At 45.7% G+C, this 12,284-nt stretch overlaps 1 protein-coding gene across 4 annotated transcripts in view; it reads right to left on the reverse strand.

The window, feature by feature from the left end:
* The window catches only part of GSE1 (Gse1 coiled-coil protein), a 247,628-nt gene extending 236,227 nt beyond the window's left edge, over positions 1-11,401 (reverse strand). The window contains exon 1 of one of the 4 annotated variants that reach the window (XM_072117061.1): positions 9,508-11,401. In XM_072117061.1, the coding sequence (XP_071973162.1) occupies positions 9,508-11,271 (1,764 nt within the window). In that variant the 5' untranslated portion in view covers positions 11,272-11,401. Of the gene's footprint in view, positions 1-3,135; positions 3,228-9,507 lie in introns of those variants that run through there. The other 3 variants (XM_072117063.1, XM_072117064.1, XM_072117067.1) reach the window with 3 other exon arrangements.
* Positions 11,402-12,284: the final 883 nt, after the last annotated feature.

The following is a 12,284-nucleotide window of genomic DNA, read 5'->3' on the forward strand; positions in this document are numbered from 1 at the left end:
TCAATGCACAAGTTGCAATTCGCACGATGGTCAGAGTCCAATGAGCACTTCCAGAACTGATAAAAGCTTTCATTGTTGCAGGAGGCCGGGTAGCGGTGAGTACAGCTGAGAAGTTCTCACTACAACTGGGTGGTGGTCTCCAGTATTATTACCAGCTCTGGGGGTCTCCAGTATTATTACCCCGTTTGCGCAAAATAAAACTAGGTCTTATTTTCAGGGAGTGCTCCATTTTTCCCTTGAACAAGAATTCATATTTATTGTTAAACCAAAAATTTACATTATTAACACAATGTCTACAGTATAAGAAGTTTTATGCTCTGATTGCAGTATTTGGCTGCTGGGGTATTTATTGCTGTACTGTGGTATTTATAATTTCTGGGTTGGCATTTTGTGCTATACTGTGGTCATGGGTGCTGGTTACTGATGCGGTTAAAAGTTGAGAAGTATGACAATATGGCCATTGGACCAATAAGTGTTGCTCACCCCTGGCCTAAATCCGTAGATCAGGAACAGAACGGACATTTAAAGGAAACTTTAAATTTATTATAGGTTTGAGGAGTTGGAGAGCGAGAATTTTGGTGGAGTTGGAATAGTGATAAAATGGACTGACTCCACTTCCAAAAATCCATAACTTTCATTTTTCCATGTTTAGAGCTGTATGCCATGCTGTGTACTGGGAAGCAGGAAAAAACAAATTTCAAATGGTGGTGTGGGCTCAGTTTTTACAACTTTCACTGTGTAATCCAAATAACACTGCTTTATTCTTTGGTTCGGTGCGTTAACGGTGATACCAAATTTATATACCGTATTTACTCTAGAGTAAGCCGAGACCCCCCAATTTTACCATCAAAGACTGAAAACCTATTGATTCGAACATAAGCCGAAGGTGGGAAATGCACTGGTCACAGCCTCCCAGCATAAAGCCCAGTGTAATATATAGCCAGCCAGCCCCTTGTTTGCCCAGCACATAAAAAAAATAAACGCACACTCACCTACCAGAGGTCCCTGATGCTTGGCGTAGCTCCCCTTCTCTATGCTGTAAAAGCCGGTGGGCGTCACACTCTATGACGTTAGCAGCATCATAGTGTGCGCAGGCTGGCAGAGCGCTTGGCCACGGCTCTTCCGGCTGATACAGCAGAAAGAAGTGGAGCCGCGGGGACCAAAGCATCGGGGAGCCGGAAGGCAAGTATGTAAATTTTTTTTTTTTTTTTATAGAGACTTATGTATAAGCACAAGTATATATGGTAGGTTTTATTGCGTTTTAATACAATTTTCAAAAATTAAACGTGTGACGCTATAACTTTTTCATATTATGGTGTATGGAGCCGTGCAAGGTGTCATTTTTTGCGAAATTAGCTGACGTTTTTATTGCTACCATTTTGAGGACTGTGAAACTTTTGGATCACTTCTTATTACATTTTTTTTGTGATGTGAAATAGTGTAAAAGTCACATTTGGGCACCATTTTCTGTTAAGGGGTTCACCGCCGGAAACAAAGATGGCAGCGGCCTCAGCACCAGCATGGTTAATACGCACCTCTGCGCCGTACATGTACAGCACGGAGCGTGAAGGGGTTAAAAGAGTGGATCCTGCCAGAGGGGTTCACCTGCATGTAGGTGTACTTCATCTACAATCCTACATCCTGGTGTTAGATTCCAGGGTTCAGGATATATCTGAATGTTTGAAGTGAACCTCCATCCAGCCAGTCAGTCAGCTGGAAGCAGAAATTGTAAGGAGGTGCAGAATGCACTAAAAAGTACATGAAACCTCTGCCTCTAAACCTGGAAGATGGTGATGTACATATTTATAACATATTTTGGTTTAGGTTTATACAAATTTTCCACTTATTAAAATTTATTTTAATGGGAAATATGGCAAAAAAGCACACATTATTTCACATTTCAGATATGTGTCCCTAATTGTTTAAAAGATGTGTTATTAATTAAATGAGTCTATTAAGTTAAGGTCTAACATGTCAGGGAAAAATTTTTTTAAAAAAGTAAAAAGATTGTTATGATAAGTAATTTGGTTCCAAAAGCATTGTCATAGAAGAGCTGCGCAGAACAGAACTGCAAAAATTGACCTGGACATTCAAGCACCAATGAGCCTTGGTCAAAAAGGGGTTAAAGGAAATCTTGCATCATAATAATTATATAGGCATGATAAACCAGGAACACTTACCCATAGATCCAAGCACCCTGACTGTGGCAATTTATATTTCTTACCCATGGCCTCCTTCCTTCTAAAATAAACTTTTAAAATGATGCTAATGAGCCTGAGGGCGCGTTCACACGTTCCGCTAGCGCCGCGTTCATAACGCGACGCTAGCGCACAGGGGGCGGAGTTTGGAGCGATCGCATATGCGTTTCCAGAGAAACGCATGCGATCAGGTTATTGATTGCATGCGTTTCCCGGGAAACGCATATGCGATCGGCCCGAGCCCCACCCACTGTGCGCTAGCGTCGCGTGTGAACGCGCCCTGAAGGGTTCTGAAGGGTTTAAGGAGAGCAAAGTCCACAATTCCGTATAAAAGTCTAAAGATAAACCAAATTTCTCATACAGACATGATCAGTAAATTTGCCCCATTTCTATCAATTTGTAGCCATTTTCTAGTTCTCTAGAACTAATTGTAGAACTTATTTACAACCTATTTAAAAAGACTGCCCTTACCGAGTACTGCCCATAACCGGGTGTTTGTTAGGTTCTGTTCACACTGTGCATTTGAATTGCATTTTGACACATAGTTCACATGCAACTTGGAAGGGACATAGGCTAACCACGTATACATTTCTACCGAAACACACACAATAAGAAAGGAGCACCACAGTCTTGCAATTAAACAATGCAAAACATGTTGTGGCACATTTACTAAGCAGACAGTGCCAGAATTTTGGGGTAGACTGCATATAAATACACGTACAATACATTAATAAAGTGTGCACTACAACACAATCCTGTGGACAGAAATGTGGCACATGGCTCACTAATAGTAGATCTAGGCTCTTGTGCTTACTCCCGATTGGGCCAAACCCCACTCATTTTCATGGAGTAGTGTGGTGCCCTGGCAGTGATACACATTCAAATGAAATATCCAACATGCTTCTAGTTTTATAGTAGCTATTGTACAGAAAGTTACCTGAACTGGAGCTCACACAGACCTCACACTGGGGGAGGAAATTTTTGTGTGGACTCCACACTTCCTGTCCACCAATCAGTAAGAGGCCACTGCAGCTGTCCCACATCAGTTGGCTAATAACAGAGAGCAATATGTGGGATCCAGCACTGGCTTCTGCTGAGGTAAGATGACACTTTTTTTTTTTTTTTTATCATTATCAGTGTTGTGTGCATTCATTTTTGGTGTCATAAGTCCTGACTACCTACAAAGTATCTTTGTTGTGAATCTGTGTACCAGAGTATCAGTATCTACAGAACATCCTACAGAGGGTGAAACCCAGACATACCAACCCTAAACAGCCTCACCTTAATCTCCTAAAATGGGTCAGGATCCAGCAGCTTCCCCAGGCACATGCCTTTCTCTATTCTAAGGATGAGGTCAAAGTGACAGCTGGGTTGGATTCCTTCCCAGTTTGAAGAGAGAACAAAATACCAACCGACTGCAGATGGGATGACAACGTGTTTTGCTCGGCTGTGTCTTCCATAGCGTTTTGGCATTTGGAAGATGACAACAAACACCAGGGATAGTCATTCTACAAATGTTGGGGTTGGCGCATAGCAAATATACATAGTATATGGAGGAAATCATATTCAGGAATAAAAGCTTCTAACCTGTGACTCATATCTCTAGAATGCCCAGCCACTAGGGGGAGCTGCTTTCATGATGGCAGTGGGTTGCAGTAATAAACTACTTGCATAGTTTTTAGAGCATTTTAGGAAGTTCTGATGAAAAATGTGACATGACTGTGCTCTGAATAAAATCCTCCTCTTCCATAGACATGTATGTTAAAAAATCCATTTAATAAATGTTTGATTTTCTGCCACATTTTATTAGTGCAGCAACGCTAGTGGGAGGGGCTTGACCAAAATACATGTGTTTCATTGGAAATGCATATGTATTTTGGCCAAACCCTCTGCCACTTGCGTTTTGGATGCGTTTTAAAATGTGACAAAAATTGCACGTGGGAAACCACCCGCAATGCAATGCTAGCGAACAGGGGACGGGGCTCGGGCCGATCGCAATCTCCCTGAGCCCCGTCCCCTGTGTGCTATCGTCGCGTTATGATACAGATACAATTCTGCATCCAACTCCTGAGTCATAATGTGTCATTTATATATTTGGTCTGTTCATAAGGGTGATGCCACACATGGCGTTTTGGTCAGTTTTTTAAGCACTCCGTTAAAAAATGGATGCGTTTTTAAAAAAACGATGGGGTTTTTAACGCATGCGTTTTTTTACGGATTGCTAAAAAACGGACCAAAAACTGTTTCAAAACGCCATGTGTGGCATCACCCTAAGGCCGGCGCCACACAGGGCGCTTTGTCTGCGCTAGCAAACGCAGACAAAGTCGCGCCCACCGGGGCAGGCCTCGGCCCGATCGCATCTGCGTTTCTATGGAAACGCCTGCGATCGGGAACGAGCCGTCGGTGTTTCGCGTTAAATTCACGCAAAACACCGGCGGCTCGTTCCCGATTGCAGGCATTGCCGCCGATGCGATCGAGCCGAGGCCTGCCCCGGTGGGCGCGACTTTGTTTGCGTTTGCAAGCGCAGACAAAGCGCCCTGTGTGGCGCCGGCCTAAGGGCGCGTTCACACGTTGCGTTTTGGTCGCGTTTTCATTGCGTTTGAAACGCATATGCAACAGCTGATGAGAGGTGATTTGCCTAATTACATTACCGTTTACGTTTGTAAATGCAATGTAAACGCATGCGTTAACAAAACGCATGTGTTAACACGTTGTTAACACATGCGTTAACATCACGTTTATGATGCGTTTTGTAAACTAAAATGTTAACAGTGATGTAATTAGGCAAATCACCCCTCCTCAGCTGTTGTATATGCGTTTCAAACGCAATGAAAACGCAGGTCAAAACGCAACGTGTGAACGCGCCCTAAGGGTGAAGACACACGTGCCCTTTTTAGGCCGTTTTTAGTTTTCAGAACGTAAAAAACGCATGCGTTTTTGACCAGTTAGAATTAAGATAATTGGTCAAACCTGTCAAAAAACGCATGCGTTGTCAAAAAACGCATGCAACTAAAAACGGCCTAAAAACGCCACTTGTGTCTTCACCCTAAGGGTGATGTCAGACGTGACGCTTTGTCTGCGCTTGCAAACGCCGATGCGATCGAGCCGCCCCAGTGGGCGCGACTTTGTCTGCGTTTGCAAGCGCAGACAAAGCGCCACGTCTGACATCACCCAAAGGCCTCATTCACATGCACACGTGCATTGGCCATGTGCTACTCACATCCCCATAGCCTTCTATTGGGTACGGTCCCGCATTGCACTAGGAACGTGCCGATTGCCTGCACCATAAAAGTAAGGGCAGGTCCTATTCATCCCCCAATGCCAGATGGGGTGGAGGGCCTGGAAAGGGCACATGGCCTGAGGCCGCGTTCACGTGTGGTGTTTGTGTAGTTTCCAAACACAATTCAAACAAGTCTCTTGCGATCACCTAGATTGTGTTTGTATCTCATTAAGTAAACGCAATCCACAAGCAATGTTACTCCAATGGATGCATTGCATTTGGAAACCCAGCGCAAATTCCACATGTGAAAGCAGTGCATTAACACATGGCATGCATTTTGAAACACACACAATGCAACAGTTGAGAAGAGACTTGCCTAATTATATTGCTGTTAACATTTGCATTTACAAAACGCAATGTTAATGTATGCTTTAACGTGTGCCATATAAAAGTTGGTGAACTCTGTTGGACCAATCCGGGGAAGCGACAGATTCCATGATTTCTGGGGCACGTTCTTAATGAATCGGTTGCACCCAGCATTATACACGGGAAGGGCGCTGTGCCACGTTGTTTCGGCTGCGTTTGCATTCGCGTTACTTGTTTTGCTTTACTTTAATGCAAAACACCGGCGGTTCGTTCCCGATCGCAAACGGCGACCAAACCGCAACGTGGGACAGCGCCCTTAGTGAAGTTTCCAACTTTTCCCAATGTAAATGTGCCCCAATGTGTTTGCAAACCAAGTGAAGTCACAGACTACACACTGTGGAAACTAATAGGATGCGTTTTAAAATGCGTTTATTCAACACGTTTCAAAGCACATTCAAAACGCAAAGTGTGAATGCAACCTCAGGATCCTGGGCCAGATGTTACCACAACCTCTGCGCCTCCTCATGTTATAAAAATAATGGATATTTCAAAATAAGTGTCAAGGAAGAAACAGAAAACCAAAAGTGTGAATAAGGGCTCTTTCACATTGGCGATGTTTTTCACATCCGTGGTTCAGTGATTTTCGCAGATGTCTTATTGAGCCATTGTTTTCACTGATCCGTTGTCCATTAAATACATTTTGAAACCTGTCCCATTTTCTTTTCACGGATGTCTATGGGTCCACAAAAGAAACTTTGAGCCTGGGGAACCAAGCGTTGGGTTTTCTAACCAATGTTAAACCTTCATTTTTATATTTTTTTTCAGACGTGGAGACAAAAAAGAAGCTAAATGTAGAAAATATGCAACTGACACGCACCCCAATGTGCATCTGCCCTAAGTCTAATTAATGAATAGGGATAAAGGGACTAATACCATTTCCTAGTTTAGGACAGCCAGCTAATCCCCCGCCCAGGATAACCGATTCTCACTAGTGACAGTTTTCTGCCAGCTGCACATTTAGGAGGGGAGGTTAAGGGTTTTTTCCTCCCAGTCTATAATAAGAATTATGAAGCGCTGCGTTTGTGTGCTACAGCTCCTTTGTGTTTTACGGATCTGCAGGGAAATCCCACATTCTACTTTGAGCAGCTGGGAACCCTCGGCACATCTGGCATTGACCCTGTAATGTGCAGTCGAAGCCTTTGCGCGGTCGGGTTACAACACCCTGTCACTGGCAGAAGATGGGTGGGGGGTGGATTCCAGCCTGTAACTTCCCACAACAATCTGCAAGTTGTGGTGGCATTTACTGGACACTTCTGGATGGACCAATCGCCAGGAGTGTAGTGTTTCCTTAGTCTGCAGTGATAATCTTTGCCACAAATGCAGCAAAATTATGGCCAATCCACAGCTATTATGCAAAAATTGCAGCAAAACTTGATGCATCCAAGTTATACTTTTAAAAGTGGTTCTGCCCCTGAATAAAGTACCTTTGGAAACAACTGGGTGCTGCGATTTGGGTATGTCCGATCAGAACTGCAGCTATCAGGCTGTGGAGGAATAGATAAACCTGGCATTCTTTACACAACAGAGTTCTAAGACAGGATGCTCTAGAATTCTATAACTTAATTGAGAAATGATTAACTATTATAACGTGTCAAGAGATAATCTTTAAAGTAGGTCTTTCAAAAATCAGAAATCCCTTTGCAGCTCCTCTATACTGAAGAACGAAGTGCTTTATGTCATATTTTTCAGTATAGGGAGATTAAAGCTGGGGACATACTGTAGTGAATTGCTAGAGAATGTCCACAGTAGATATTATGTCGCGATTTCAACAGTGGCGGAAACTAGCTAAAAATGGCAGCTATGGGTGGGCAAAAGTCAACCTTTCCATTGCAGAGATTGGTCTGGGAAATCACGTATGGAGGGAGTATAACGGACCACACTCGCTTGTGGCCGACAGACTTAAAAGATATCTATCGCCAGTTCAAGGATTGTAAACCAAGCACATTGACATACTGGTGTGCGCCCCCTCTGGCAGGATCGGCTGCCCTTGTTTTTAAGAAAAGGGGGCTTTAAAAATGATGCAAATGATCCTGAGGGGCTCCATAGAAGTTAATGGAGCCTGGAGCCCCTCAAGCGCATAATTTTAAAAGCCTTTTTTTTTCTTAAACTAGGGCATAAAAAGCTAAAAGATGAGCAGATCCTGCCAGAGGGGGTGCACACCAGTATGTCGGTGTGCTTGGTTTACAATCCTTGATCTGGTGATAGATGTCCTTTAAAGCCACTATAATAATGAGGATACAACGTGCCATTCATTTCTCTAGCACTGCAGGAGATAGCCAGGTAACCATCCCAAGTCCAATAGAAGTTAATGGGCCAGTGGAATTCTGAAATATTACTATTAGTGAATCATCCATTTTGTGATGTCATTTCCAAGACCCAGCGTTTGCAGTTTATATATAGTCAAGTCATTCACACTATACTCTTGGGTTCTTTGCAATTTGTGTGTGTGTTTTTTTTTTAACTAATCCTGACTACATCGGGGTTGATTTGGAAACTGAAAGTGTTCCAGTGTAGACGGCCTCCAGTGATCTAAACGGCCAAGATGCCTTTAGATATTTTACCTGCGTAAATACCCAAGTAACCATTGAAACAAAACCTAAGCTGTGAAAAGTAATATGTACTGATGAAATGTAAGGATCTGGATGTGATGCATAAATGTTTATATGAGATACTGAAAAACTAAAATTTCAAGAACATAGAATTGAGTATACAGATGCATGTGAACCTGCTGAGGTGCTCATAGCCTTTTAGGTTATAATATACTAGAATGCAGAACCCATGTCCTAGTGCCTAATAGGGGAGATTACACACAAAGATATTCTACTAATAATATTAACTGTCCCATCTAATAAGCAGTATTCTGTACTGCCCTGTGCGGTCTCTTGAGACAATCATTAAATAATTGACACAGTGCGAAGCTTCGGGACTGTTTGGCACCAGACAGCTTGAACTGTGCCCTGGCCGGCCATATCACATGGATGTTCTTACAAGGCTTCCCCCACTCACTGCACTGGAACTGCAAACATCCATAAGCCTAAACTGGCAGAATTTCCTAAACCAACTGACAAGAGGCTGTCAATCACCTGAGTGTCAGCATCACATCATGTTCAAGATCTCTAACTGCTGTCAGTGAATGGAAATCTTCCTTTTTTATATTTCGAGGCTGACAATGTGTGTTGACCCAATTCACATCATTGATGAAGGCTTCTTAAGATGTATCCAGGGTGGACAATAAGCAGCCTAAGCTCCAGTCTGGATCAAATTGGCTGTACTGATAAAACAGAACTGTAAGAGAGATTTGTGCCACTGATATTTGTACATCACAGAGGATCATCAACTGTCAGCTGTGTAACAGCTTCTTAATATGAACAAATGTTTCCATTAACAGACACAGATATGTGTCAAAACTGGTGCGAAGCAAAAGTGGTATATTTGCAGTCCACCTTCATGGAAAGCTAGCAAGGGCAACTACACCCCACCTGCTTAGTATGAGTGTTGATAACCAGCCCTCCCGTGGTATTGGTGCCCAGGTGACACCCAGAAACCAAGCTGCTTTACTTGCCCAGGTCCTATACACATGGCATCTAATACTGACATTCGAGGGTGGGAGGATACATTTAATGATGCTGGTATTAGACAACCAAGCAGGTGAGAACAACTTACCGTTCGGCTGGGTGCTGGTGAAGAAGTCAAAGATGATCCACTGTGTGCCATGTTAACGTCCACCATTGCCAGGGGTTTACATTCGATACAAGCTCCAACAAGTAACTGTTTTCCATCATCCACAAATAGGGTGTAGGGTGCTCGGCGTGCCAGGAGGAAAATGGGCAACCGGGCTAACTGGACGCACCTTAACCCCAACAGCCGCCGCTTATCTTGTCTGCAGAAGAAACACACAAAGGACTCCACCTGGTACTGCCGTGACCATGGGCTACTAGGATGTTGGGTCTTCATCTCATGTTGGAACCACTGGCTCAGGAGGTCATGATAGCAGAGGCCGCAAGTGGATACCAGGCCTGTGGAGTCAGCAGGACGGGCTTTGGGGGCAGGAGGGTAAACTGTTAGAAAGGGGAAGAAAGGCTCCTTGTCAGCATACCTGTTAGGGGGGTTGATGCTTAGTTGGTACTCACATCCTGGACCTAGCTCTGCCCCACACACGTAGCAGACCGAAGTAGGTACAGAGTGGCCACTAATAACTCCTGCCCTCCTGGGGGCTCCAGAGGGGCTGGCATCCGTAGAGCTGAACACCTGGTGGTATCTACTAAGAAAACTTTGGACTGAAGTGATGAGTGCTTCATTGTGACATGCCCTATAAATGGCCCAGATATCTTCCAGCACGCCATAGCATTTCCTGCAACTCTGTACCTCTCCTTGGTGAGTCGCCCCTCTGGAGCCAGGTGGGCATGGAAGCTGGGTGACGAAGGGGAAGTGCATGGTAGACTTGGCACTGCCATTGTTGATCCTGGAACGCACTAGTTTGCCTTGGTTGGCACAGTCCTCTCCACAGAGGTAGCAGACCACTGGACCTTTAGGGTGAGAGTCACTGGGTTTGGAGGGTGTGCCTTTTTCTGGGCCAGAGTTGAGTGGTACCACATAGAGACGCTGCAAGACAGGAACATTGGCCATGTCAAAGCTGTGCCACTGCTGCACGAGAGAGGAGAAGCAGCTGTCACAGGCCCTGGCACTGCCCCCTGGGGTGATGGGGTTAGCGCCTGGCGGAGGGGTGTGAAGCCACAGAAAAGGGAAGAAGGGCGCTTGGGGTGAGTGCTCTTGTTTCTGGACGTGTAAAACGTTACCCGCGCTGGGTGTCCCACAGATGTAGCACGTGATGGGGTGTCCGTTCTCCGGGTGTTTGTCACCTTCAATCTCTGCCCCCTGCAGCGATCTGTCAGTAGGGGACGCCCGGCAGGGGGCGCTGTGTCCAGGTGTCCTTGGTACCGGTGCCCACTGTCTCCTGGCAGGCTCGGCGCTGTCCTCCGGGTCACTCAGCGGGTTGTCGGACAGGTCAGAGAGCTCGGAGTCGTAATTGGGGTTCCAGTCCCTGGGGTGCGCCCGGGCCCCGTCCCCCCCACACTGGTAGGGCCTCTTCAGCCAGTACATACGCTTGTCCAGTGGGGTCCGACTCCGCTCAAACGCGTCCCACTGTGCCCCTAGAAAGCGCTGACACACGGCGCAAACCCGGGCGCTGCCTCCCGGACTCAGCGGCTCCGCCCCGGGCGCAGGCTCCTGCTGCTGCAAGAAGGGGAAGAAGGCGCAACCCTCCCGGGCCGGGCACCGGACTGGCAGCCGGACCTCCCGCCCCCGGGGCACCCCTCCCCCGCATATGAAGCAGTACAAGATGCCGTCACCCGCTCCGGGCGCCGCCGCCGCCGCCTCTTCTACCGCTGCCATCAGCCGCTGCTTGCGGGACCTCAGGGCGTCAGTCATGTGCCCGCCGTGCCGCCCCAGCTAGTGTGCCCGGGGCATCCCCGCGGAGTTCGGCTAAAGTTTGTCCGGGTGTTGTGCACTAAGGACCCGCCCCCACTGGGGCTCCCGACTGTCGTTGCTCCCGGAGTTGTGAGCCCGGACAGAAGATCAGCCCCCCGGACCCGCCCCCTGGCAGAGCACATGGCCGGGCGCAGGGAGGGGGTGACGGCAGTGGCCGCAATTACAGCCCGTTATGTGTAACCCCTGCTCTGCCGGCCACTGCCAGCTCATGTGCTGCCCTGCGTGTATACTGGTAATACTTACAGGGACAGTCTCTAGTGCAGTAGTGTCTTATACACTGCTATGGACAATTGTGTCTTCTGTATAAGGAAAGTGATAAAACCGCAGAGAATCTTCTTCCCATTCATTTCAGTTGGAGTCTGAGACCTATACCTCTTCACCACAACCATCCTGCTCTTGGTGTCAGCAGCAGAATCTCTACTGAAGCAACCATGATAGTCCTCACATGCATATGTCCCTTTTGTATGAGGCTCATCTGTGTGGAGAACGGCACCAAAGGGGAACAGTTGCTTTAAAATTCTTATGTGAACAAAGCCTTCTATGGTCCATCTAAGTATATCATATTTTCTGTCATTTTTATGGGAAAAATAATACTTCATGCAATGCTGGTCTAAGCCTTTAATTTGATACGATATACCTCTAGCACAAAATACCCCTCTGGAACATTCCTTATTGTGCAAAACTAATAATATCAATACTTAAAGGGGTATTTCCACAAAGACAAGATTTTTAAATATAGTCAGGATAACAAAATAACACATTATCTTATAAATTAACAAAACTATAGCATTTCAGTTTACAATTTTGGTTGTCCCTGTATACAACAGTAAATCTTCTGAACGTATGATCTTCTGACGGATTCTTCTCATAATTAGTTTCTCTTGTCTGCACACTGAAGTGCTCTCTGCCTCCTGCCCCTCTCCCCCTGCAATACAAGCAGCTTGCAGAGACTT

Source organism: Engystomops pustulosus, chromosome 7, assembly GCF_040894005.1.
Source record: "Engystomops pustulosus chromosome 7, aEngPut4.maternal, whole genome shotgun sequence".
NCBI lineage: Eukaryota > Metazoa > Chordata > Amphibia > Anura > Leptodactylidae > Engystomops > Engystomops pustulosus.